The sequence below is a fragment of the Sinohyriopsis cumingii genome, chromosome 4, assembly GCF_028554795.1.
Source record: "Sinohyriopsis cumingii isolate HCF-2022 chromosome 4, ASM2855479v2, whole genome shotgun sequence".
Classification (NCBI taxonomy): Eukaryota; Metazoa; Mollusca; class Bivalvia; order Unionida; family Unionidae; genus Sinohyriopsis; species Sinohyriopsis cumingii.
The window spans coordinates 142,512,968-142,540,481 of NC_142964.1; the positions used below are offsets into that span (position 1 = coordinate 142,512,968).

General features: G+C 34.9%; 2 protein-coding genes across 6 annotated transcripts in view; one reads left to right on the forward strand and one right to left on the reverse strand.

Annotated features, from left to right (window-relative positions):
- LOC149802225 (zinc finger protein 277-like) overlaps positions 1–18,780 on the forward strand; it is an 85,551-nt gene extending 66,771 nt beyond the window's left edge. For all 4 annotated transcript variants that reach the window (XM_089956654.1, XM_089956657.1, XM_089956655.1 and 1 more), the window contains exons 10-13: positions 2,557–2,656; positions 3,173–3,265; positions 8,200–8,324; positions 17,716–18,780. In XM_089956654.1, the coding sequence (XP_089812780.1) occupies positions 2,557–2,656; positions 3,173–3,265; positions 8,200–8,324; positions 17,716–17,902 (505 nt within the window). In that variant the 3' untranslated portion in view covers positions 17,903–18,780. The remainder of the gene's footprint in view (positions 1–2,556; positions 2,657–3,172; positions 3,266–8,199; positions 8,325–17,715) is intronic.
- A 2,805-nt stretch (positions 18,781–21,585) lies between these two features.
- Positions 21,586–27,514, reverse strand: part of LOC149802226 (vezatin-like) — a 43,762-nt gene continuing 37,833 nt past the window's right edge. For both annotated transcript variants that reach the window (XM_089956653.1, XM_089956652.1), the window contains exon 13: positions 21,586–25,989. In XM_089956653.1, the coding sequence (XP_089812779.1) occupies positions 24,790–25,989 (1,200 nt within the window). In that variant the 3' untranslated portion in view covers positions 21,586–24,789. The remainder of the gene's footprint in view (positions 25,990–27,514) is intronic.

Below are 27,514 nucleotides of genomic sequence, written 5' to 3' on the forward strand. Positions count from 1 at the left end.
TATTGGGGTTGTGTTAATGCGGGTTTTACAGTATTTTACTTTTCTGAGAGAACAACTCATTGGCACATATACGTGTATTCATGTCTAATGTATATGATGAATAGGTATCAACACCATTTACTATCGTGTCATCGTGGCATTCAGTTCATCTATAATGCATGTAATTCCAATGAAAAATTGCACACAGATTTACAATATTCAGTATTTTTTCCCCTGATCATTGTGTCTGAATTCAACATCTAATATGTAGCATAAGCAGGGTATCAACACCATTTACTTGCCGTCTGATATCGCACTGTCGGGGCTTGAAATTAATCCATAAAATATGTAATTCCATTGCAAAAATTGCATAAATATTTAAACTATTCAATAATTTTGTCACACATCATTATGTGTCTGAATTCAGTGGGAAAAATTAACAGCAAAATAAGGTTAAGAAAGTCGAAGCATGTGTACAGTTCATTACGTTCCAGGGTCTATGAACATTATCTGTACAAATTTAGTACTGCTAAAATTTTCTCATATGCGTTGCCATGTACATTTATCCATTGCAAATTTCCAATAATTAACACTTGTACGCTTATTCATTTGAACAACTAGAACAAGAATAATTACCAATCAACACATGCTTTCAGCGTGCATATAACTTTTACTTCAGATTTTGTGAATATCGAAAAAAACGTGTGAAAACTACTATACTAATCATGGCGCAAAGTGCAGAGAACGATTTGTGTTTGTGAACTTGCTTTTCCATAATGGTAAAATATTTTTATAAAAAAATAGGAAATTAATAACGAGTTCATAAACAAACACCATACCCATGTAAAACCTGAGAAGTAAGTGCAGTAGACCTGCAATGGTCACAAGTCACTTTTTAAAAAAAATTGTAAAGCTGAACGCATATACAATTTCATACCCTTTCAATTTCCAGCTAATAAAGCAGACATTATTTACTGGTCAACTGACTGTGTCTAATAACACTGCCAAGCCCAGCAAACACGTTGGCGGCATTCGTTTTTTGATGTTTATTAAATTGTGAGAATCTTTTATCAACCACCATATTGTCTGCTGCTTGTTTTTGTATGCAGTTAAAGAAACACATGTCGGCTATTGTTTGAGCAACGATGGTATACATAATTAATTGAAGACAATCACAAAGACGACTTACTGGCTTTACTCATGGATCGGTAACAAGTAACATTTCCGATAATGTTTATTTTGGCATAACACTTCAAGAACCTGGTGAAATTGTTAAATTTCAGAAGCCAAGCCATGATTGTATTATATTCGAATTCATACTTGAACTCTTCCCCAAAATGATAATAAACGTTTTACACACTATATCTCAAACTTTTAAAAAGTATTTTTCCGGTTACGAGAAAAATACACGTACATGTATTTAAAATTTCAGGAACCAGGCCACGATCGTATTATATATCACATTATACTCAAATTCTTACACCATCTCTTCCCAAAATGATATTTTTTTTGTTGTTGTGCAAAGTGCAGTGAACGAATTGCGTTTGTGGACTTGCGTTACCATAATGGTAAAATATTTTATAAAAAAATAGGAAATTAATAACGAGTTCATAAGTAAACCGCATACACATGCAAAACCCGGGAACTAAGTGCAGTAGGCCTGCAATGGTCACAAGTCACTTTTATAAAAAATTTTTTTAAAGCTGAACACATTACTGGTAACATGTCCGATAATGTTTATTTTGGCATAACACTTCAAGAACCTGGTGATATTTTTAAATTTTAGAAGCTATGCCATGAATGTATTATATTAAAATTCATGTGCGAACTCTTCCCCAAAATGATAATAAACATTTTACACAGTATTTCCCGTACTTGAAAAAAAAATAATTTCCCGGTACGAGAAATATATACACACATGTATTTAAAATTTCAGGAAACACGCCATGATCATATTAAATTCGAATTCATACGCGATCTCTTCCCCATAATGATAATAAATTTTGTATTCACTATTTCATGTACTTTGAACAGCAAATATTTGTTCATGTGCGAATGAATATACGAATTTTCAGGAGCCACACCATGACTGCGTTATATCCGAATTTGCGTTATGGGGGGCGCGTTATAGAGGGGTTGCACTGTATGTATGTGTATATATATATATATATATATATATATATATATATATATATATATATATATATATATATATATATATATATATATATATGTATGTATATATATATATATATATATATATATATAGTGTGTAAAATATAGTACACTGCATATACAGTAAAATATAGCACACTATATATAGTAAAATATACTGTACTGTATATACAGTAAAATATAGTACACTATATATACAGTAAAATATAGTACACTGTAAATATAGTACACTGCATATACAGCAAAACATAGTACACTGCATAAACAGTAAAATATAGTACACTGATTATGCAGTAAAATATAGTACACTATTGTACCTAAATTAGTTTTAATTCAAAAAGATGCATTGATTTGTTGATAAATAGCTGAGCTTCTTTGGAATGTCTTTGTTTTTATCCCAAGTGAATGGTCAGGCTGGGAGGAAGAAGCTGGGTGCCAGGCTGTCTGTCTTTACTGTGAATTTAGTTCAAGCAATGCAGAAAAACTCAGTTCGCACATGAGTGTAAGTAAAATGTGTATATTTGTATCATTAAAACTTCTTTTTATGTTTCATCTTGCTTCAATGATTACATTACATAAAAAATATAGAAGATTGGAGATATAGAAGAAAAAGATCATAAAATGCATCACCATCATTGCCACCCATTTAGCCACTTGTTTTGTTTTGTTTTAGCTAAACTTATGTTCTTTGAACTCAAGGTAACTGACTGTTTGTTTGTTGCAATAATGTTTTTTATATTTTGCTTAACTCATATCTTGAACATTTGCTTTGCAGACAAAACTGCAACATTCTACTTTCCTTGCACATTGTAAATCTTTCAATATATTAATCAAAATAAAATACAGTTACACCCATACTTGGGCTAAAAATGTTTTGTCTACATATTGTTCCTTATCTAAATATGTTTTTGACTGCCAGCAAGGTACACATGTAACTAATGCAAAGTGACCAGTGTCCATAATTTGACCATGTGCTGTCGAGTAAAATGAACTGTTATATCTACTTATTTCTTTCCAGGAGCTACATGATTTTGACTTACAGGATGTAAAGCTGATGCTGGCCCTCAATTTCTACCAACAGGTCAAACTTGTCAATTTCATACGGAGGCAGGTAAATGTAAACGTAAAACCTGCTTGAGCGAGACCTGTTTATAAGGACCACATTTTAAAATTTTATCTTAATTACAGAAGATAAATGTGAGCAGCCTAGTAGTGGAGCCTTATTAATATGGGGTGTTATGTCAATGTAATTTTTAGCAAGTTTTTTTTGATAATCTTGTATAGCTCTTATACTTTTGACCCGATGCATTTAGTTTTAGCCATGTTTTTCTTTTTTTCATCTTTTTGTCATGTCTTGCGTGGACATCTTCTCATGCAGATTTTTTATTGTGATGAGAATTGGTAGAAATTTTTAACATGACCCGCAGATGTATGTTTATTCTGTCATTATGATCTAACAAATTTTACTAGGGTTATCTTCTCATGATTCTGCAATAATGAGAGGTCATCTGTAACAACACATTTCTTACTCATCGTGCCTAGATTTGCATTTATGAGGTATTGATTTTTTGGTTGAAGGGAAGCTTTTGGCATATTGTCCATCCTCGTTTACCAAATATAGTTTGTATTACCAATAATAGTAACAAATTGTTCGATTTTACTAAACTTGGTAACAAGGTAATGCCTAACTTTTCAGGTCAGTTTTATATGTTGAGGAGGCAATTTAGATTTAACTAAATAATTTGACCTGATAGTATATTTGTCTTTTGGATGTTTTTCCACAGATGGTAATACTTGATTAGTTTGGGTTTTATGGGCTTTATTGGTTATTTTTCAGCATATCATAGGCCCTATATGACAGTATATTTTGTGGAGGAAGAACCTGGAAAGAACGATTGACACACAGAAAGCTACTGGCAAGCTTTCTCACATACCCTCTCTGGCTGAGTCAAGACTCAAACCCTTATGGATAGTGGTGAGATGCGAATGATCTGTAAAGGCAGACGCCTTTTATTGTTGGGCCACCAGAGGCTCCAGTAACACTTAAAGCAGTAGTTACAATGAGTTGATATGAAAATGTCCTCATATAATGTTTCAGATGGTAACTCTCGAAACCTTGAGTATTCCAAGTAAATTAGCATCACTGTAACCCTCTAAACCTTGAATATTCCAAGCAAATTAGCAACACTCTAACTCTCTAAACCTTGAGTATTCCAAGTAAATTAGCATCACTGTAACCCTCTAAACCTTGAGTATTCCAAGTAAATTAGAATCACTGTAACCCTCTAAACCTTGAGTATTCCAAGTAAATTAGTATCACTGTAACCCTCTAAACCTTGAGTATTCCAAGTAAATTAGAATCACTGTAACCCTCTAAACCTTGAGTATTCCAAGTAAATTAGAATCACTGTAACCCTCTAAACCTTGAGTATTCCAAGTAAATTAGAATCACTGTAACCCTCTAAACCTTGAGTATTCCAAGTAAATTTGCATCACTGTAATCCTCTAAACCTTGAGTATTCCAAGTAAATTACCATCACTGTAACCCTCTAAACCTTGAGTATTCCAAGTAAATTACCATCACTGTAACCCTCTAAACCTTGAGTATTCCAAGTAAATTTGCATCACTGTAATCCTCTAAACCTTGAGTATTCCAAGTAAATTACCATCACTGTAACCCTCTAAACCTTGAGTATTCCAAGTAAATTACCATCACTGTAACCCTCTAAACCTTGAGTATTCCATGTAAATTTGCATCACTGTAACCCTCTAAACCTTGAGTATTCCAAGTAAATTACCATCACTGTAACCCTCTAAACCTTGAGTATTCCAAGTAAATTTGCATCACTGTAATCCTCTAAACCTTGAGTATTCCAAGTAAATTACCATCACTGTAACCCTCTAAACCTTGAGTATTCCAAGTAAATTACCATCACTGTAACCCTCTAAACCTTGAGTATTCCATGTAAATTTGCATCACTGTAACCCTCTAAACCTTGAGTATTCCAAGTAAATTACCATCACTGTAACCCTCTAAACCTTGAGTATTCCAAGTAAATTAGAATCACTGTAACCCTCTAAACCTTGAGTATTCCATGTAAATTTGCATCACTGTAACCCTCTAAACCTTGAGTATTCCAAGTAAATTAGTGTCACTGTAACCCTCTAAACCTTGAGTATTCCAAGTAAATTAGCAACACTCTAACTCTCTAAACCTTGAGTATTCCAAGTAAATTAGAATCACTGTAACCCTCTAAACCTTGAGTATTCCATGTAAATTTGCATCACTGTAACCCTCTAAACCTTGAGTATTCCATATAAATTAGCAACACTCTAACCCTCTAAACCTTGAGTATTCCAAGTAAATTAGCATCACTGTAACCCTCTAAACCTTGAGTATTCCAAGTAAATTAGAATCACTGTAACCCTCTAAACCTTGAGTATTCCATGTAAATTAGCATCACTGTAACTCTCTAAACCTTGAGTATTCCATGTAAATTAGCATCACTGTAACTCTCTAAACCTTGAGTATTCCATGTAAATTAGCATCACTGTAACCCTCTAAACCTTGAGTATTCCAAGTAAATTAGAATCACTGTAACCCTCTAAACCTTGAGTATTCCAAGTAAATTAGTGTCACTGTAACCCTCTAAACCTTGAGTATTCCATGTAAATTAGCAACACTCTAACTCTCTAAACCTTGAGTATTCCATATAAATTAGCAACACTCTAACCCTCTAAACCTTGAGTATTCCAAGTAAATTAGCATCACTGTAACCCTCTAAACCTTGAGTATTCCATATAAATTAGCAACACTCTAACCCTCTAAACCTTGAGTATTCCATGTAAATTTGCATCACTGTAACCCTCTAAACCTTGAGTATTCCATATAAATTAGCAACACTCTAACCCTCTAAACCTTGAGTATTCCAAGTAAATTAGCATCACTGTAACCCTCTAAACCTTGAGTATTCCAAGTAAATTAGCATCACTGTAACCCTCTAAACCTTGAGTATTCCAAGTAAATTAGTGTCACTGTAACCCTCTAAACCTTGAGTATTCCAAGTAAATTAGTATCACTGTAACCCTCTAAACCTTGAATATTCCATGTAAATTAGCAACACTCTAACCCTCTAAACCTTGAGTATTCCATGTAAATTTGCATCACTGTAACCCTCTAAACCTTGAGTATTCCATGTAAATTAGCATCACTGTAACTCTCTAAACCTTCAGTATTCCAAGTAAATTAACATCACTGTAATCCTCTAAACCTTGAATATTCCATGTAAATTAGAATCACTGTAACCCTCTAAACCTTGAGGATGCCAAGTAAATTAGTATCACTGTAACCCTCTAAACCTTGAGTATTCCAAGTAAATTAACATCACTGTAACCCTCTAAACCTTGAGGATGCCAAGTAAATTAGTATCACTGTAACCCTCTAAACCTTGAGTATTCCAAGTAAATTAACATCACTGTAACCCTCTAAACCTTGAGTATTCCATGTAAATTAACATCACTAACCCTCTAAACCTTGTGTATTCCATGTAAATTAGAATCACTGTAACCCTCTAAACCTTGAGGATGCCAAGTAAATTAGTATCACTGTAACCCTCTAAACCTTGAGTATTCCATGTAAATTAACATCACTGTAACCCTCTAAACCTTGAGGATGCCAAGTAAATTAGTATCACTGTAACCCTCTAAACCTTGAGTATTCCAAGTAAATTAACATCACTGTAACCATCTAAACCTTGAGTATTCCAAGTAAATTAACATCACTGTAACCCTCTAAACCTTGAGTATTCCATGTAAATTAACATCACTAACCCTCTAAACCTTGTGTATTCCATGTAAATTAGAATCACTGTAACTGTCTAAATCTTGAGTATTCCATGTAAATTAGCATCACTAACCCTCTAAAACTTGAGTATTCCATGTAAATTAGTATCACTGTAACCCTCTACACTTTGAGGGTTCAGAGTATTTAGAAACTTTGATTAATGGTTTTCATGTTTGAAACACAACCAGAAACTTAACAAAAGTTGATCTAGCTGTGAGGACACCAAAACTTGATCAAACTGTGAAGACACTGTGCTTACAAATCAGATACATTTTCAGAAATATAAAGACTGATACAGATTAATCTTTTTCCTATACCATTTTAATAAATGAATTCACAGTATATATACCTCGTACACTAATATTTGCGGTTAAAATGTTGGGCCTGTTATATAAAAGCATAATCCTTCAGTTTACTACCAAACAATGAATATAGTAGCCTTTTAGCATAACAACCAGTTGCTTTTACATCTTTTTTTCTTCATTCCAATTTCTGCTTATGTAACTGTTTTAGTATAGTGTTGGTGTTTTTCATAGCTGATAACTTTTGATAGAGATTTTAAAGGAAGACCCATTAAACATATTTAAAGTACTTTGATTTTAAATTTAGTCACTTTGATGTAATCTATTTCAAGAATAGTATATACTGAATGTCATTGTGGTCATATAAGCACATTTATTCAAATTAAATATTAATTGTTGTTCCAGAATTTAATCCTAATTAGGTTAGCCAAAGTCCATTGAGTCCTGACAGTTGTAAACTTTTCACCTTAAATGTCACCAAAAACTTCAGACAAAAATTATTGATCAGTATGGACTTTTTACATTGGTGGCCATGTACTAAACTGGGTCAAGAAAAGAGGATGTCAAGCATATCATAACAAATACAGGGTAGTACAAATTTGTTTTCAACACACACTGCTATTCATTATGACACCACAGCATGTAGCATTCAATCACGCCTTAAGTTGACCTTGTCCTGATTTGGCCACATAATGTAACATTGATTTTGCCATATGTACTTCTTGGGGCATCTAAATAATGACCTTCCTAAGGAATATGGATGTATGAGGATCCAAATAAAATGAATAATTGCCATTTAAAGGTATGTGTAATAAAATTCTTAAAAAAAGCCAGTCCTAAATGCCTACATGACCTGTATGACTTTTACTATAGCAATATATTTTTCACTTGGTCTTCTAGGTTCATCTTGGCATATGTATAGGGTGTCAACAGAAGTTTGAAACAAAGGAAGCGCTAATAGATCACATGCACCAGGAGGTACATACCAATAAAATTCCAGAGCAAACCATCTGGGATCAACCTCAGTAAGTCAAACAGCTGTTGTTTTTTTTATAGTTTATTCTTATATGATTTGGCTGATTCCAGCTGGTTTGACATACACATTTTATGAGGTCTTCTGCACTATTACTTGAAAACTGAATGTAACACTTGCTCCTTATTTTGCAGCAGGTCCATCCAGTCCATCCATTGATGCATCCATCCTCACTTGCTCTTCATTTTGCCCTACTGCTTACAGCAGGTCCATCCAGTCCATCCATTGATGCATCCATCCTCACTTGCTCTTGAGTTTGCCCCACTGATTGCAGTGGTCCATCCAGTCCATCCATCCATCATGAAAAGCTTGTTAACACTGTTGTGCAGAAATCAATTGACTTAGGGAAATGGAATTTAGGAGGTGTATTTGGTTGCATATGTAGGTGACATTATTAGAGGTTTCTTTGTCACTCTAATGCAGTCTTAGCAGAGCATGTCCTGCTGTCGCATTATTTATCTGTCTGTATTTTTACTTTTAGTGTACCGGAACATATGCAAAAAATAAAGAACTAAATAACTTTGTTTCAGGTCATTCAAGTAGTTCAATCTGTTATCTTCAGATATTTGCAATGATACAAGCGATATGACATCCCCAATTATCAGTGAGTCACTTGTCTTTGTTTTATTTATATGTGTGACACTATTGTGATGTATCATATGGAAGACAATACTAAGCGCTAATGTTGAACTCGACAACCTGTTTATAATCATTACTTTTACACGATCAGTGATAAATTGCATGAATTATCCAGGAATCACAGAATATGTTTTAAAGGAAAAAACTAAGATTTGTGCTTGTACAGTATGTATGCAGGTCACAAAAAGTTCAAAATAAAAGTGAAAACATTTCTTAAATGACATGAAATTCTAAGGTCATCTACATATGCATACAAACATGCCTAAAATATTTAAGATATGATAACTGGTTTTTGAGTAATTAGACTAAACGTTTTCACTATCAAGGTTTTGGAGTAATTATTCAAAAAAGGTTTTCACTATAAAAGTCTTGGAGTATTTATGCTAGCAAGGTTTCCACTATGACAGTTTTAAGTAATTAAATTGACAAGAGTTTCATTATACAAGTTTTGGAGTAATTATGCTAGCAGGTTTTCCACTGTGAAAGTCTTGAAGTAAATATACTAGCAAGTTTTTCACTATAAAAGTATTGGATTAATTATACTAGCAAGTTTTCACTATGAAAGCCTGTAGTAATTATATTGACAAGATTTTCAGTATAAAAGCTTTGGAGTGGTTATTCAAACAAGGTTTTCACTATAAAGGTCTTAAAACTCATTGTGTTAGCATGGTTTTCAAGAAAAGAAGTTTTTGTTTAAAAATAGTATATACAAAATACTCCTGTAATGGCACAAAAAATCTAAACTGTTCATTGATGCAGTTATGCAAATATATCTATCAAATTTTATTGTTTCTGTTGTGTGTTTTTGCCAAATCATGATAATATGGTTTTCGATTAAAAAAATGAAGTCAGAATAAAAGAAATTAATGATTGTAAAATTTGCTGTACTAGCATAACAAGAGTAAAGTCAATGATATATTATCCAGTTTAAACCCAACCCGTTTAATCATTCTTCATGTGGGTACTAGATGGGAAAGATGACAATGGACATCACTGACTTAGAGAACTTGTAACCTTGACCATGACCTTTTAGTTATATAAGCATCTGGTTCCTTCTCGGACCAGATTGTAAATAATTCATCAACTTTGTTGAAAAAGATGCTTTTAAAACACTGCTTACCTAAAAAGCAACATGGACTTTATTGAGGTCATTGTAACCTTGAACATTATATGGTCTACCCCAACATTTGAAGCATATTTGTTTCAGTTATCAGTAAGCCAGCCAAAAAGTATTTCATTATGTGGTGTGTAACTAAAGATATTTAATAAACCTTTGCCTGCTATGTATCAATGACCATGACCTTTTGACCCCAAAATCAATAGTTTTTTTCCATGCGATTCACAAAGTTTGATATGTGTTATAGCAGTAAAGATAATGTGCTCAAAACACTTTAAATGTACTTTTAGAGTAGTTATACTTATAATTTATCTATGAGGTAAATATGTAAACATGAACAGTACAAATGTGGAAAAACTGTTTACTAGAAGGAATCCAAATGCATATATGGTAGTTAATAAATACTTTTACACCTCTAGAGGATTAGTAACTGCTATCATGTGACAGACTGAAATGTGTGCATAGCAACAGTTACTAAGTAGATATGTAGAAATACATATACACTTTCAATCCATGGTTTAAGTGGCATTGTTTATTTAATCAAAGGGATAGAAAAAAAACAAACAATAAAATGTTCTTTTTCTGGTAATGTATAATATTTAGTTCATGTGTGAGTCTGTTATCAACAGTCTGAGTCTTTATCATGATTCTCTTTTAAAAATGAAATATTGTGATATATCTATGCATCAGTGATATCATACATCTTTATTTGGCATTTACTGGTGCACCCAGGAAAGTTTAGATCCCCCACAGTATACTGCCAACAGTCACTATAAACTGATTATGACATGCACAGTGAACTGTCAACGATCACTTTAAACTGGATATGACACACAATATTCTGTCAACAACCACTATAAACTGATTATGATATACAGAATATACTGTCCACAACCATTATGAACGAATTCGACACACAATATACTGCCAGCAATCACCATAAACTGATTATGGCACACAGAATGTACTGTCAACAGTCATCATAAACTAATTATGACACAGTGTACTGTCAATGATCACAATAAACTGGATATGACACACACAGTATACTGTCAACAATCACCATAAACTGATTATGACACACAATATACTGTCAACAATCACCATAAACTGATTATGACATACTCAGTATACTGGCAATGATCACTATAAATGGGATATGACACACAGTATACAGTAGTCCCTCTTAAACGGTCCCCCTGACCAGCAGCCACCCGCTTCTTATGGCCAGAATCCCTTGGCACCAACGAGTTTGTGTTCAAAGGTACCCCTCAAGAATGGCCACCCCTCTAACATGGCCAGCGGCCAGGATATTAGTACAAAAATGTAAAATGTTCCCTTCACAAGTGACCACTTTTTATTTAAAATGTGCACAGAACCAATAATTAATTCATATCATGACGTAAGGTAAGTAATCATATTATCTCTACTGTCGATACATGTCTCCCGATGTCAGGTTTCCGTTACCGAAAGAAATGTTGACTAAAGTACATGTAACACTAAGATTAATATTATATCATTATCTATAAAAGCCGATGTTTACAGGAAATGGGCTCAGCAATTTTATGGTAAAGTTTGGGATTCATATATTTGTCAAGTTCTTCTCTTTGATGAATACAACCGGACATAATTGTCAAGATCATAACATGGTCAGCATAGGCTAAAAATAGATTTTGTGGCTTAACATACAGAGAAATTAACCTTGAACAAACAGGGTACCAGATAAAGACCAAAAGATCAGGTGACAATATATTTATCGCTTCTTTTACGATAGGAATTTCATCTACTCTACAAAAGTTTTGTCTGCATAATTAAATCGCATACAGTTTGCAACATCTGAATAAATCATTACCAAACATTAAAATGTCATCACGTAAACTGAGACGATGTAGAAAAAAACTTGAATAAAACAATGTTATGTTGAAAAGACTCAAATAAACAACATCATAACTGATAAGGAGGTTATTCAGCAGCAGTGGGAAAATGGCGCAAATGGAAAGAGAATTATGTATGTACCAAGATTTAAATAACATTTTTGAATGGCTTTGCAATGTGCATGGCAACAATACCTGCTCTCATATCTTGCTTACTTCAAGAATAAGAACTATTAATGTATATTCAGTTGAAATAAGTCTATTCTTAAGATAAGAAGAACCTTTTAATAATTAATGTTACTTTTAAATGAAGATATTAAATGCTTTGAAGTATGTAGCTTTCTTATTATGTACATTACATATACGTCTCACAAAAAATTTAGTCCTCCTCTGGAAAGGCCACAGGTTTTATAAAATGCCACTTTCCTGGTGCAGAAGGGGTGGCCGTGTAAGAGGGGGACCACTGTACTGTCAACAATCACCATAAACTGATTATGACACAGATAGTATACAATCAACGATCACTGTAAACTGATTTATTTTCTTATACAATACATTATGCTCTCAGCGACACAGATGTATAAAATGTTTTCTTTGAATTGGAGGAAGCAGACATAAACCACAAACATTGAATGGTTGGCAGTTTTCATGAACAGTCCTTAAAGAAATTTAAATCATATGGATGGTTGAGTATGTTGCCTCACAGTTTTCATGAAATTTAAAGAAACTTTCATCACTAAGAAAATAGCTAATGTTTAGTTATTTTTTAGTTTTAGTTATGTATTTTTTACAATATTAAAAGAAATATTCAAAATCAAATGAAATGTAAGTAATTGAGATAGGAGGCACTCACCAGTTATTGTGTAGTTTTAAGAGAGTGACATATGTAAGGTGAAGTTGTTTGTATTTAAAACATACACAATGGAGAGAATATTGGCATACCTCTGTGCTACGGTAATGTATTTGTTGCTTAAGTGCTAACTTAAGCAGTTTATACACAGCAATAGGTGACCCACTCACTACCATTCTTGCAAATAGTCTGCATTATTATGCATGAGATGTATTAATACATCACTTGCCAGCCAATCAAAACAGTCCCAGCCGTCACGTGCAGCATCCTTTGTCTCAACTGTTCTAGTTTGGAGCTGATAGCAACAGCATGCATATTTTGGTCGAAAAACTGTGCGTTACAAATTTTCTTTGTGTGTGCATCTTCTACTAATTTTCACAACACGTATTTTCCTTATTGGATCTATGATTCCCCGTTTATTTTCATCTTCCTATTCCGGGAATTCATCAGGAGTTTAATTGCCATTCATTGGACCCTCTGGGAGTTTACTTTGTTTGCAAACTATGGCATCACACTCTTCAAGACAGAGGTCAGTCCCATACGACTTGGACAATCCTTTCAACTGGACTACTCTCCATTTAAAGCGTAAACTAGAATCTATAGGCATTAAAGTGTATGCTGTTCTCCCGAAGCACGCCTTGAGACAGCTATACATGGATAATGCACCTTCCATGAGTTCACGGCCTGCTGATCATTTACTGAGACAAGACCTTACTCACAACCCAGCATACAACAATCAGAAGAAGAAGCAGCATCCCACATTCCACAGCTAACTCCACGTCAAAGTCGCCCTAGTGCAACCATTGCTTATGCTAATGCGGCAGATGGATTCATTGAAGCAGAAATGTCAGTACAGTTTAGTATTCCGGAAGTAGGGACTGCTTCCAACATGGCCACCATTGCTGAAAACACGTCTCCATCCAAAATAATGACTTCAATCTACTCCATTCAGCATTCTGTCGCTGACCTAAATAATTCAATTACTAATATCATGGCATGACAACAGGCGTCTTCTCCGGAGTTATTCTTAGGCGGCTCAACACATCTCTCATCATTGCCAGTAGCCCAGCCTATGATGTCGCTCGATCAGTTGATGCAGTCCCATGGAGTTTCACTGGAAATACTACCAGCAATCAACGTGGTATTCGAAAGCCAGCGGAAGCAGATACTCAAGGGTAAGCACATCAATCTTGCCACTCTTTTGCTACCACACTTTTAAACGGATCTATCAAATCACGATGACAAAGCTGGGAAGAATGATCCCCGATTACTTAAGCGTCTCAGTCCAAGTGAATTCATAACGGCTTTCGGAAAATTTAAACGAATCATCTGTTAAATTTATCCCAACTGATGACATAAACTGGACATGTATGAGGCCAACATTATTAAAATTTCCAATGCATATGGGGACATTTTCTATGACTACCATAATGTCTACTCCAGTCAAGCTACTATTGCCCTGCATGACTACAGACTCAAAGTAAACTGGGCTATGAGGGATCAGGCAACTCTTCAGCTATTGATTGGAGGCCAAAAAACAACGACATGTAACATCTGCAATTCTGTCGCTCACCCAACCAACTTTTGCCCACAAAAAACTTGCCCTGCCATGCCCATTGTGAATATAACCAACACAAAAAAAACCGGATATTGACAAGTACGGCCAGTCTAGACAGATGATGGATGGAAAAGAACTCTGTAACAATTTTAACTTCATAGGCGGTTGTCACCGTACTACTTGCCAGTTCTTACATACCTGTAATCAGTGCAGGGCCAAAACGCATGGGGCAGCCGCCTGCCCAAACAATCCATTACAAAGTTTTTCCAGCACTGGTACATGCAATGTCAATACCCCTCGCAAATCAGTGCCAGATAAGATGCAACAAATCTGACCTACTTTCTCGCCACATGCTTCCACCCCTACTGACGTTAACAGATTGCAGCATGAACTCCTTAATCATCCAGATCAGAACTTTGTTCAATATTTGTCTTCCAGTCTGAAACTTGGTTTTGACACTATGGTGCAAAAAACTCACTTGCCTACAAAAGAGTGCAAAAACTTTCTGCTTCTAAACAACCGTATATTGTGGATCAGTTATTGGCAAAGGAATGTGCCAAAGGTTTCATGCTTGGTCCTGGGTGGGGGGTGGACAACATCTGCTGCACATATTTTTCTTTGGGCATTCACTTCATTCCATTCCATTTATTCACCCAAGAATCTGATGTCAGCACTATATGGTGTATTCAAACTAAACCATTGAGTGAAGTTAACACAGTTGCCACTGTCATCCCAACCTTCATTGGACAGCCCAGTCTTCGCTGGGCTCCTTCAGTTTCCGCTGAAGAAACTTTACTCAAGGATAATCCATAACATTTTGTCAGGGAGTTTCACAGACCAGCTGTGACCTCTGTAAAACATGTTGTGCCATTCAGTAGCTGCTGAATCACTGACAGAATGAACCAAAACAGTTTCATAAGTAGCAGCAGACAGTCCCACTAGGCAAACAGTATAATTATAAATACAAACTTTCTGTGTTTTGTTGTGTAGAAATTTCGCTTAAGTGCTTACTTAAGCATAGTTTATAAACAGCAATAGGTGACCCACTCACTACCATTCTTGCAAATAGTCTGCATTAATATGCAGCGTCCTTTGTTTCAGCTGTTCTAGTTTGGAGCTGATAGTGACAGCATGCATATTTCGATCGAAAAACCTGGGAGTGTCTGCTGCTGCATGTGCTTACCCTAATAAAGCAGTCCCCCTAGGGCATTCACTTCATTCCATTCCATTTATTAATCCAAGAATCTGGTGTCAGCACTATATGGTGTATTCAAACTAAACCATTGGGTGAAGTCCACACAGTCGCTGCTGTCATCCCAAACTTCGTTGGACAGCCCAGTCTTCGCAGTCAAAGTTCAGGAAGTGAAAATGACGAAGTGGAGATAGCACTTTTTTAAAAGTAAGGTGAAGCTGTATATTCTATAACCCATATTACACCCATCAATCATACACCAAAATAAAGGGAATTAAAGGTTCTTTGAATTATACCTAAGATATACAAGGTCTTTTTTAAACAGTCAGTATAAACAGTGAGGAAATTCTTCTTCTTTGAAATACTAACCCTTTGCAAAACATGAAACTTGTGTTTAACTCTAAATAAAGACTCTTCTGCGTCCATACGATGTCTAATACACACTACTTCCAATTCCCAAAGTCAACATGTTTAGATGCCCAGAAGTTACCAGAGGAAGAGAAACCAAACACGGCCAAGGAAAAAAGAACTCTTCAAGAGGAATACAACACTATCAAATGAAAACGATAATTGGGTTACAGGATTCACTTGAAATATGGAAACCAGATGCATGCTAAGATGTTGACAGTACTGTTGTAGTTCATTCAGCTCAGCATTGCGAATGACATCCAAGACTGCAGATTGAATAATTTCATGTGAGCCTCATAATGTAGCTAAATTTATGGATGTTTTCATGCATGAATGATTTCAACACCATTTGTATCAGCGTATATAGTAATACTACTCATTTGATATATCCTGGTAAAAGGTGGTATGTGTACATGTAATTAGCCAAGTTGACACTGGAATTATGGAAGAGTTCATTTTCATACAGGGATATAGTCATACAGGTCATGTAGGCATTCAGAAATTTGTTGGAATTTGATTGTGCATACCTGTAAATGTCAATTATTCGCTTTATTTGGATCCTCATTTATCCATATTCCTTTTAAATGTCATTATTTCCATGCCTCGAGAAATATGGAAAAATCAGTGTTAAATCATAGGGACATTTTTGGATGAGATTGACCTAATAATGTGATCCCGTATAAACCGGATTCAATATTGCATGCTGTGATGTCACAGTGAAAGCAGCATGCTTTGAAAACAAATATGTACTGCCCAGTTATTTGTTATGATGAACCTGATGTTCTCTTTTGCTGACCCAGTTTAGTACCCGGCTAGCATTGTAAAAGTCTGTGCCAATCCACCGCTGGAACTCATCTTTCTGCAGAACTAATTTCATAAGCATATGTACCTTGGATACAACAGACTCATGTTTGAATGATGGGTCTCGATTTCATATCGTCATTGATGAGTGTGTGTGTGATTTGGATTTTTAATGTAGCTTTAACAATTGTTCAGTGATATTGCTACGATGTCTGCAGTGTGACAGTTTATAGTGATGCCTAGCACTGGGGCATTATGCCACAGACATGTAGCATGATGTCCCACCCAGTCACATTATCCTGACACCAGGCTGACCAGTCCTAACACTAACCTCTTAATGCTGAGTGCCAAGCGAGGCAACTGTTAGTGCCAATTTTGTAAGTCTTTGGTATGACTCGGCTGAGGATCGAACCCATGACCTCCCGCATCTGAGGCAGATTCTCTAACCACTAGGTCACCAGAGCAGTCTGTCATGGATGATGAATCAATCCTGATTCTTATTCAGACTGGTCATCAGTGGTTGGATCATACTGCCCAGCCTCTACTTGAGCTATATATGGATCTGGATAAATTTTTATGCTGTATTTAATAAATCTATGAACTAAATGTTCTATTTGTATTTTTCTTTATGTTCCATGATTTACCTTAATAACCTTACTAATTGCTGATATTCATGGCTACCTGAATTTACTATCGAGTCATTGACTACATTTTGTCTTCTTCTCTGATGAAATTGTAGGACTAGTTGGTTATGGACAGGACCAGTAGTATTTTCAGGGTACTGGTTGTGTGGGCTTACAGGAAATTTTGGTGAGTTTCACACTCTGGTGGTATCCATTGCTCATTGTGTTCATGCCCACCCACCCCTTTGGATATTTCACGGAAGACACACCTTAGGCAAAGTAGGATAACTGTCATTTTATTTAATTACTTTATTCTTTCAGATATTTCTTCCCAACATATGAAAATGACAACTTACTTTGTCAGCTGGACTTTGAAGATGACAATTCCCTTGAGGATGAAAACAGCTTACAGAGAAACTCTGAAGTACCTGTATTAGCTGAAGTTAGGGTTATACCAGAGACGATTTTATCAGAGGAGAGACTTAGGAAAGAAATCATCATGTCATAAATTCCTTTTTTATTGCTCCATGCATTATTTGTTCTAAAACTTCCACACTAAAACTTCTTGGGTACAAAACCCCAGCCACTTGTGAAATATACACTAGTACCTTTGAACAAAAAGGTGAGAGAAAAAAGTGATTACAGTTTAAGATTTCTAAGTGTAAATTATTTTGTTCATTGTTCTACATTTTTTTGCTCAATAATTGCAACAAATAAATGATTTTTTGGGTGCTTTAGTTTGAATCATTATATGTACAGAGCCATTATTTTCATCCTGCAATGCTCAACACTGTCCAAAGAATAAATAATTGGAGAATTTACACAGTCCATATATATATATATATATATATATATATATATATATATATATATATGAATGAGCATATCTGATTGCATTTATTAATGATGGTAATAGTCAAAGATAGAGAACTTACATCTTGAAAAGAGGAAAATTGTACTGTTGAAAACCAGATGTTTATCTGTGTTACCTTTCTGTTTTTCAAAACTTTTTCAATGCAAATGCAACTTTAAGACCACTTTATAATGCTATAGCATATGATAATAGTGCTTTGTAGTTGACATCTATATTTATAGTCACATTTTAAGAAATGAAAAAAGATTGTATCCGATTTTAAGTATATTGGTAATTTTATGGAAATATAATGACATCAAAACTCAAATAAGAGACAAAATATGGTACATTGCAGATAACTTTATGAGCTAAGTTTTGGGATGATAGGGTATGTGGGATTGCTACAACTGACTCAAATAGAAGAAATGTCTGACAACAGTCCACACATTTTACAAACCTCTAATTTTCAGGATAATGTTCAATCCTTTAATTTGTATACTACATTTTCTTTCTATTAAAATGATATTACTATTGTTACCGTATTATTATTATTATTATTATTATTATTGAAATATGGGTAAAAAGAGTTAAAAGTACTGTAAGTACCAGTTAAGATTAATATATTAGTGAATGTCGAGTTTTGTACCAGATATGAAGTGTTTGGAAACACAAGGCCCAGTTTATGTTTGAACAATGCTCCAAAATAACACTTATTACTATAACTGTAACAGAGTTTGGTAGTTTTGTATGTACACAATTTTTGTTAAATACATTACCCAATCATAATACCGTGGAACTACTACTACCTCGCAAATCAGCCCTTCCCTGATACTACTTTTAGCTAAATGGATCTAAAAGTTGTCTGCTGACCTAGATGGTAGTTGGCAGAGTGATCTCCCTTAAGGTATAAGGATTGGCGGCATTACCCATGAACCTGTCTGTTACTGCTTGCGCTCGTGCCAAGGAGTATGCTCTCATCACGAGAGACCTTGCAAAAGCCTGAATCTGTATGGAAAATATACTATTAAAAGTTTGGAGTTTTTCACTTTTAAGGAAAGTATACGCCGTTTATATTTCAAACTTTTTCCCTGTTCTGCCTATACAATTTGCTAACACTTTGTCAGCATGACACATTTAGGTGCTTGCACAGGGAGCCTAAGGGACTTCACATTCAGTTTGGTCTATAATTATTTTATATTTGTGCAGCCTCTTTTGCTTATAAAATAAAAAACACTTAATATATGTGTAATTCCATTACAAATAGGTACACATCAGTGAGTTTCTGTTCCAAGGCATTTGTAGCATCCAGGCACCAACCTCAGTGTTGTTACTTTGTGCAGGTGGTCTGTGGGCTTTTTTCCCTACAGGTAATTGCCTCACAATGAATATTGTCACACCTACTATGCAAGTATCTATAACAGTGCCTCAGTTCCCTTTTATGTGGAGGTTTTTGTGTGTAATATTGAGAATTGTGTTCATTTCTGTATTGCTTCTGCTCTGGTCAGACAGGTAGAGGGAGGCTTTCTATAAACTGTTTACTCAGTCATGTCTTGCTCATGCATGTTTCTATAGGCAACACTTGAGTCATGTTTATCAGCATAAGCATTCCATCCTATTTAAAGAGCACTTAGTCACTTGCATGGGTATCTTTTATGTGACTGCACAAAATAGGTTCAGGCTACAGTATTTATATGTGTGCATGTCTTTTATGTCCTTAAAAAACTCCTTATTTATGTATAGTTCCATCATTTCTGGTACATACAGGTGAGTTTCCTTTACTATGGTATCCTTAGCCTTGGAATGCCATGCTTCAATGATTCTACCTATACACACCATCCTTTTCCTTCCTTACAGGTAGTATTGTAATTGGAATTGTCTGCTATCACAATTTTCCAGGTAACCATCGTTTGGTATAGCTCTATGCCCACTCTGTATTCAAACAATACATGTCCACAGGTTTATACTTCTCCCTACAAGTGGTATTGTCATTATATTTTTCCTGTATGCTTTACTGCTTTATTAGACTGTCTGTTATCAATTTTCGGGTCAACTTTTTAAGATTTAACACTGCACCAACATTGCGTTCTAAAAACTGGTGCAAGACAACAGTTTTATACATTTTGTCTGTTTGTCTTACATATTAGAATTATGTGTAAAGTGCAGAAAAGCACAAACTAAGGATGAAGAAATCACCTGACATATGCTGACATTTTACCCAAGATTTTCCCAAATCCGAAGTGTAAGACCAAAAAATAACTAATGTTTTGACCTACATGAAATGCAAGTCTAGCTCTATGAATATTTTAGGGTGTACATGTTTACTGGAAAGGGTGAATGGAACAATAAAGGGGACATCATGGGTACATATATTATGAAAATCACTGGGCCAGGGTTTCTCTAGGTTATGTATATTCATTCATATTAGATTGCACAAAAGCACCTTTTATCCAAAATTTAAACACCTCAATGAATGGATACTGTCTGTCCAAGCTGGTCAAATTCCACTGGCATCATTTCTATAAATATGAAGGGACTTTCCATTAGGATGCTTTCAGCCAAGTTTGATTATATTAAAGTTCTGTGGTTTTTGAGATGAAATCTTTGAATGATTTTTCTACTTTAAGAAATGGCAGCCATACTGGATGCGAATTGAATCATCTGAACAAATTTAAAAACCCTGACGCCAGAAAACTTTGATTACAATTATGTGTAAATTGGTCAAGCATTTTATAAGTTGTAAAGAACAACTGTGAATGAACCAAGCACAATGGATGAAAAATCTTACTGTAAGTCCATTTAGCCTGAAAAACCACAGTAGAATCATTTTCACCTCTATATTTTAAAGCATTTTATATCAAAACTGATATTGTCTGAGGACCAATTATCCAGACATTTCACTCATCTGAAACAATGGAATATCTCCTGGACTATAACTAGTCTTTGTATATTACCATTTATTTGCACAAAATTCACGTCTCCCAGGCAATCAGAATATCATTTTTCTGACAACTAGCTGTTCTTTATAAAAACATCCAATTCTAGATTTTTGATAAAAAGTTTAAAGGAAGGGGAGGGGTATTGAAATGTCTCTAAAATTAGCTCTTTTTTTTTCAACATATAAAACTGTTGTTCATTGGCTTGAGGTCCCATCTTATTGATGTAAGCTGACAATAAGGGTGATTCCAGCAAATGAAGGAGATATAAGAAACCGGATGAATTCATAGACTCAGAGAGAGAGAGGAAACATTTAAGACAAAAACAGTATATCAAATTCTTACAAGATATGATGTGGTTTTTACAAATTTTCAAGTAGCATTTGATTGAATAACAAAAAAGAATGAGAAATGCTAATTTATTTCTACTATTGCACTTATTTCTAAAAATGCACAACAAGCAAGACATATCAACTTTTATTATACTTCAAAAAAGATAAATGCATCTAGTATTCCATAGAGAAAATTCATACTTACTAGCACCAGTAAACTGTAACTATATGCATTAGTCCATATTTACTTGATTTCTCTAAGCTGTAAAACAAGTAAGTTTTTCCTGCTTAATAAATTTAAGTTATCTCTCCAACCAGATTTTGCCTTTAAAATACTAAAGTGCTGTTAAGAATAAGGTTTTGAAGATCTGCTAGAAAATAATTATTGTAAATCAATAGGACCTCATAAAATTAATCATATTTATGATACACTGTATCTTCTGAGTACAAAGATGAAAAATGGCGCATTTTTCAATAAATTCTAGAATGCTGCATGAACATGGCTTCATCCTTCAATGAAGAATGCACATTTTAGGATAGAGGGCTCATCTATAGTTGACAAAAGTACATAAAAGTCCAATCCAAGCTGTAACAAATAAATGTATCAATTCAAGTTTGTTGTTTTTTTAAGCATATTTCAAACATTATTGGCTATATCATGCTGTGTAAACAGGAGCTAAGTGTCTTTCCCAAGAACTTCCAAAGCAGCCAAACCTGGCTGGCCTGGGTTGGTATCAAACCCATATCCAGTTTGGACCTCAAGAGACAGACCCCTTGAGACCTCAAGAGATAGACCCCTTGAGACCTCAAGAAATATATCCATAAGTATGCAAGATCATGTTACAGCAAGGTGTAAGGACTTAAAATTGTTTGCAATTGCACTGGAAACTACAAGCACCACATTTTTAATGTGCATTTCAATGAAAAAAGTTAAGCAAAAACAAAACAATATTCACATATTGCTGATCCCATGATTCAACATATATTAAACATGTATAAAAAAGACCTTTCTCCTTTCCAAATTTTGTAAATTACATCTTTAATGATTTAATAAATGACAAATTATAATGTTTGACTTTTTATTGAGTTTTTACTGTTTTAAAGAAAGGATTGTGTTGAAGCAAACTTTGTTAACCTCACTCACTAAGCTTGCTGAATAGTATGCCTTATTACACTCCCATTAAAATAAAAAATTTAAATATTACCCTGGCTTTTTTTAATAAGATATGCCAAGCAAATTGCTAAGTGCAAATACCTTTCTGTGAAACACAAAACGTTAAACGAATTACCGTAAATGTAACTTTCTTAAAGCTTTATTTTGTGAGTTGATAAAACCCTGCAAGTTTGGCTTATTCTTATTGGAAAAAATAAAAAGCATTCGACATCTGGAGTCAAACATTATTGCAAGATGTAATTTGCATACAAGTACAAACACACATAGAAGTCTCTCAGAAGGCAGTAATGCTCTACTGTGCAAACAGAAATATAAGCCATTTCTTCTTGTTAACTACTGAGTGTTGACACCATATTTGATCTTCTTGAGCAATAAGGATTTCAAACAAGCCACTATGGCAGCCATAATGGATGTAAGATTAATACCATTTTCATTAAAAATGAACCAGACAAAGATTAGAAGACTTTTTTGGTGACTACAACATACTGATATGACCATCCATTCAGGCGAATCAGTGATAAGATTTTCAATATGTTCATTGAGCAGCCATATCTGATTTCAGTTAGGAATTATTTTCATTCAGGACCAACTAGATATTAAATTAGTCTTCTGATGAAAAACCCTTGTTAATATGACCTTCCATTTAGAAGGAGTAGCAAAAACAAGATTTTCAAGATGGCTGCCATGAGGGCCATAATGAATATCAGATCAATGACATTTTCATTGGTACTATGACATCATAAGAAGTCTCCTGGTGAAACCCCAATGTTGATATGACTTTCTATCCTGGTTGTAAGTTTTTCAAGATGGCCACTGTGGATCAGATCAGCGCAATTTATGTTTATAAGAAATCTTCCAATGAAAACCCCATGCTGATACAACTTAGAAGAAATAGCAATAACAAGATTTTTGAGATGGCAGCTCTGGTGGCCATATTGGAAGTCAGATTGGCACCAATTTCATTTAGGAGGAGCGTTGATAACGACATTTATATGATGGCCATGCTGGATGTCTGTGAAGCACCATTTTCATTTTAGACCAACCAGACCTTGGGAAAATGTGTGTGTGTGTGTGTGTGTGTGTACAGTTTCAGCAATCCTTTAGGTGGAGTAGCAACAGCAATCCTTGACTAATGGATGGACAGATGACATACTACTGGATGGACAGATGACATACTAATGGATGGACAGATGACATACTAATGGATGGACAGATGACATACTACTGGATGGACAGATGACGTACTACTGGATGGACAGATGAGATACTACTGGATGGACAGATGATGTACATCAGGCCATCCAATAAGCTCTTCTGGTCTGTGACCAGTACAACAAACAATTATACATTCTAAATAAGAAATTTGCATTCAGAAATTCTCATTTCAAGTCGATTTTGGATGAAGGAAATGGATGGCTTTTCGTGATTGAAGAAATATAAAAAGCATTTTACATTTGGCACAAAACATTTATAGGTAATACAAATATCAATAATACATGAATCTTGTCATCAACAGAATATTTCTGGCATACTGAACAAATGAGTGAACCAACAAATGAAAAAACAAATGTCAAAAGCATGAACAAATGGACTAAATAATATATCACACACTGAGATGTAGCTATTTTATACATTCAAGACTTGAATCTAAGTCTAATCAGTGTAATATTCTCAATATCTTTTAAGGTGTCAGTTATGACATAAATCTGTCAAAGCTACGTTAAAAATCCAAATCGTACACACACACACACATGGAAATCTATGAGATTTACGGAAGTTCAAACTTACTTCTAACCCACACACTCCATAGCTTAAGCTGTTTGGGTGGTTGTTAGCATGTATCATCAAATAAAGCATCTTATGTGAGTGCTGTCAAATTTCATTTAAATTTGTGAAAATAATAAAAAGTCTATATTATAAGAAAACAGGCCAAAAAATACTCCAAGAATTCTTAAAAAAGAAATCTTCATGGTTTGTTTTCAGGTAAATTGCGTACCAAAGAAAAATGGTATCATTAAATGTGGCAAAGCAGGTTAAGGATACATGATCTTGAATGTGATGATCATTATCATTGTTATTAAAATGTGACAAATATTTATATAATTAATCCTCAACTAATCTTTCCTCTTCACTCTCACTACTGTCTTTGAATGTATCAACAGACAGACCCAGACTTTGTGACCTGGCTGCTGCAAGAGAGGCCAGACTAGATGTAAATGCCAGATTAGCCCCTAAAAGTTTGGTTAATCTTTCTTCTAACCCTTTCTTTCTGTCTGAAATATTTTCGTCACCATCCATTTCATCTATCTGTCCTGATTGCAAGTTTTTCTCAATGTAATTCAAGGGTTCAGATGCATCATCAAAAGATGATGCTGTAGTAGATCTCAGCAAAGGGTCATGTTCAAAGATTTTTGGCTGGTGCACGTTCTCCATTGATTTTGCCTGAATCTGACTGCCAAATTGTTCTCCATCAAAGTTCAAATCATTTTTAGGTTCAATATCTTTAGAAACCTGACCCTCATGAGTACAATTTTCATGTCCCTCTAATTCTGCATTTACCTGTGTTCTACTGTCATTCCGAATGATCTTCTTTGTTAAAATCGGCATATCTCTACTGAGAATATCTTTACAAGCTAAAACCCTTGTCATTTGTCTACTGGATCCATGTTGATTAGCTTCTTCATTACTTGCTGTCTCTTCTGCTGAATCAGTCACACTTTTGTCTTTCATTTTCTGCCAACTATGAGAAGCATGCAGTAAGTTAGCTGTTTCCTCTTCTTCTCCAGGACAATCTGAATCGATAAATGCTCCTCCTCTCTCATCTTCTCTAGGACATTCTGAATCGATAAATGCTCCTCCTCTCTCATCTTCTCTTGGATTTCTATCACTTAACATCTTGGATGAGTTTAGGTTTGACAAATTATTCTCACAGAAAGATCCAGAAGATAAAATACTCTCTGCTTCAAAACGTTCTGCAATGTGTCTGGATTGTAATTGGGAAAGTTCCTCACAATTTGCAATTCCATTTTCAGGCTCAGATTGAACGTCAAAACTGCTGTTTTTAATCCCACTGCCAAGGTCAGGAATGAGTGGTACCTCACTCATTTCTCGTTCCAGATCAAATCTCTTTGAATTTTTCTCACATTTTATCTTGGCATCATCACATTCAGACATGTGTTTGTGCTGAGACTTGAGAAGTACCTCATGCTCCCGCTGTTCCCTCTCTACAGCTCTTACTGATATCACAGACTTCAGTTCTGTCAGAAGTCTTAGGGCTTCTTCCTTTTCCTGTTTCTTCTTTGCCTGTGAAACAAGTGTAATACTCAACAGTTTTTATGGAGATTAGAATATCATGCATGGACATACTGGGTGTAAGGTAGTATCATGTATGGACATACTCAGACCTGCCAACCTTGACGAGTCCATCTCAGTAAGGCAGTTGATTTTTTTCTGTGAGATTGACCAGTTTTCAGTAAGGTGTAACAAAATATCAATAACTGCTATTGTAAAGCTGGAAAACATAATTAAAAGTTTGATGCAGCAACGATAAACATTATGTTCAACTAAAAAGTTTGTAAAGTACATGTAGACTTTATTTACCACTAGTAAAGTTGCACAAACTTTAGTTCCAAAACCCTATGCAACTCAATGGCTTGTTGCTATCTCTCAAATTGATGTAATTCTTGGAAATTCTTTTACCATTTCACATGACAGTAGCAATCATATCTCCAGCCATGTGACATACTTAAATTGGCATGTGATGTGCAATAAATGTAACTGTGTTCTTTCCAGTTTTTATTCACAAGAATCGGAATACTCCTTTTATTCTTCTTTGTTGATTATTAACACTTTTTTAGAAGCTTATTTTCCCTTTTGTCTTAAACATGCATTTCTTTCTGGACGCCATTAAAAAAAAATTCCATAATCAACAGCTTGATCATGCAGACACTTTGCACGAACAAATAGGTGCAGTTTAAAGTGTCTGGGGTGCTACTGTCAAGTTAGTCTGGTTCCTTGACTTATTTCACTAATCCTAATAAGAAACCCGGATCCATATCAAATACGGATGAACCTATTATCCAGATTTTTTGGCAACAATCATTTTTCACTAGTTTGTGATTGTATGCCATAAATCTGTATTTTATGGGTAATTTTTGCAAGACTTGTGGCAAAATCGTAAGAGTTGGCAGGTCTGCATACTGGGTGTATGGTAGTGTCATGCATGGACATACTGGGTGAAAGGTTGTATCATGTAAGGACATACTGGATGTATGGTAGTATCATGCATGAACATAACGGGTGTATGGTAGTATCATGCATGGACATAATGGGTGTATGGGAGTATCATGCATGAACATACTAGGTGCATGGCAGTATCATGCATGGACATACTGAGTCTATGGTTTTATCATGCATGGACGTATTAGGTGCATGGCAGTATCATGCATGGACATAATGGGTGTATGGTAGTATCATGCATGAACATAATGGATGTGTGGTAGTATCATGCATGGACATACTAGGTGTATGGCAGTATCATGGATGGATATACTAGGTGTATGCTAGCATCATGCATGGATACACTGGGCATATGGTAGTATCATGCATGGACATACTGGGTATATGGTAGTATCATGGATGGATATACTAGGTGTATGGTAGTATCATGGATGGATATACTGGGTATATGGTATTATCATGGATGGATATACTGGGTATATGGTAGTATCATGGATGGATATACTGGGTATATGGTAGTATCATGGATGGACATAATGGATGTATGGTAGTATCATGCATGGACGTAATGGGTGTATGGGAGCATCAT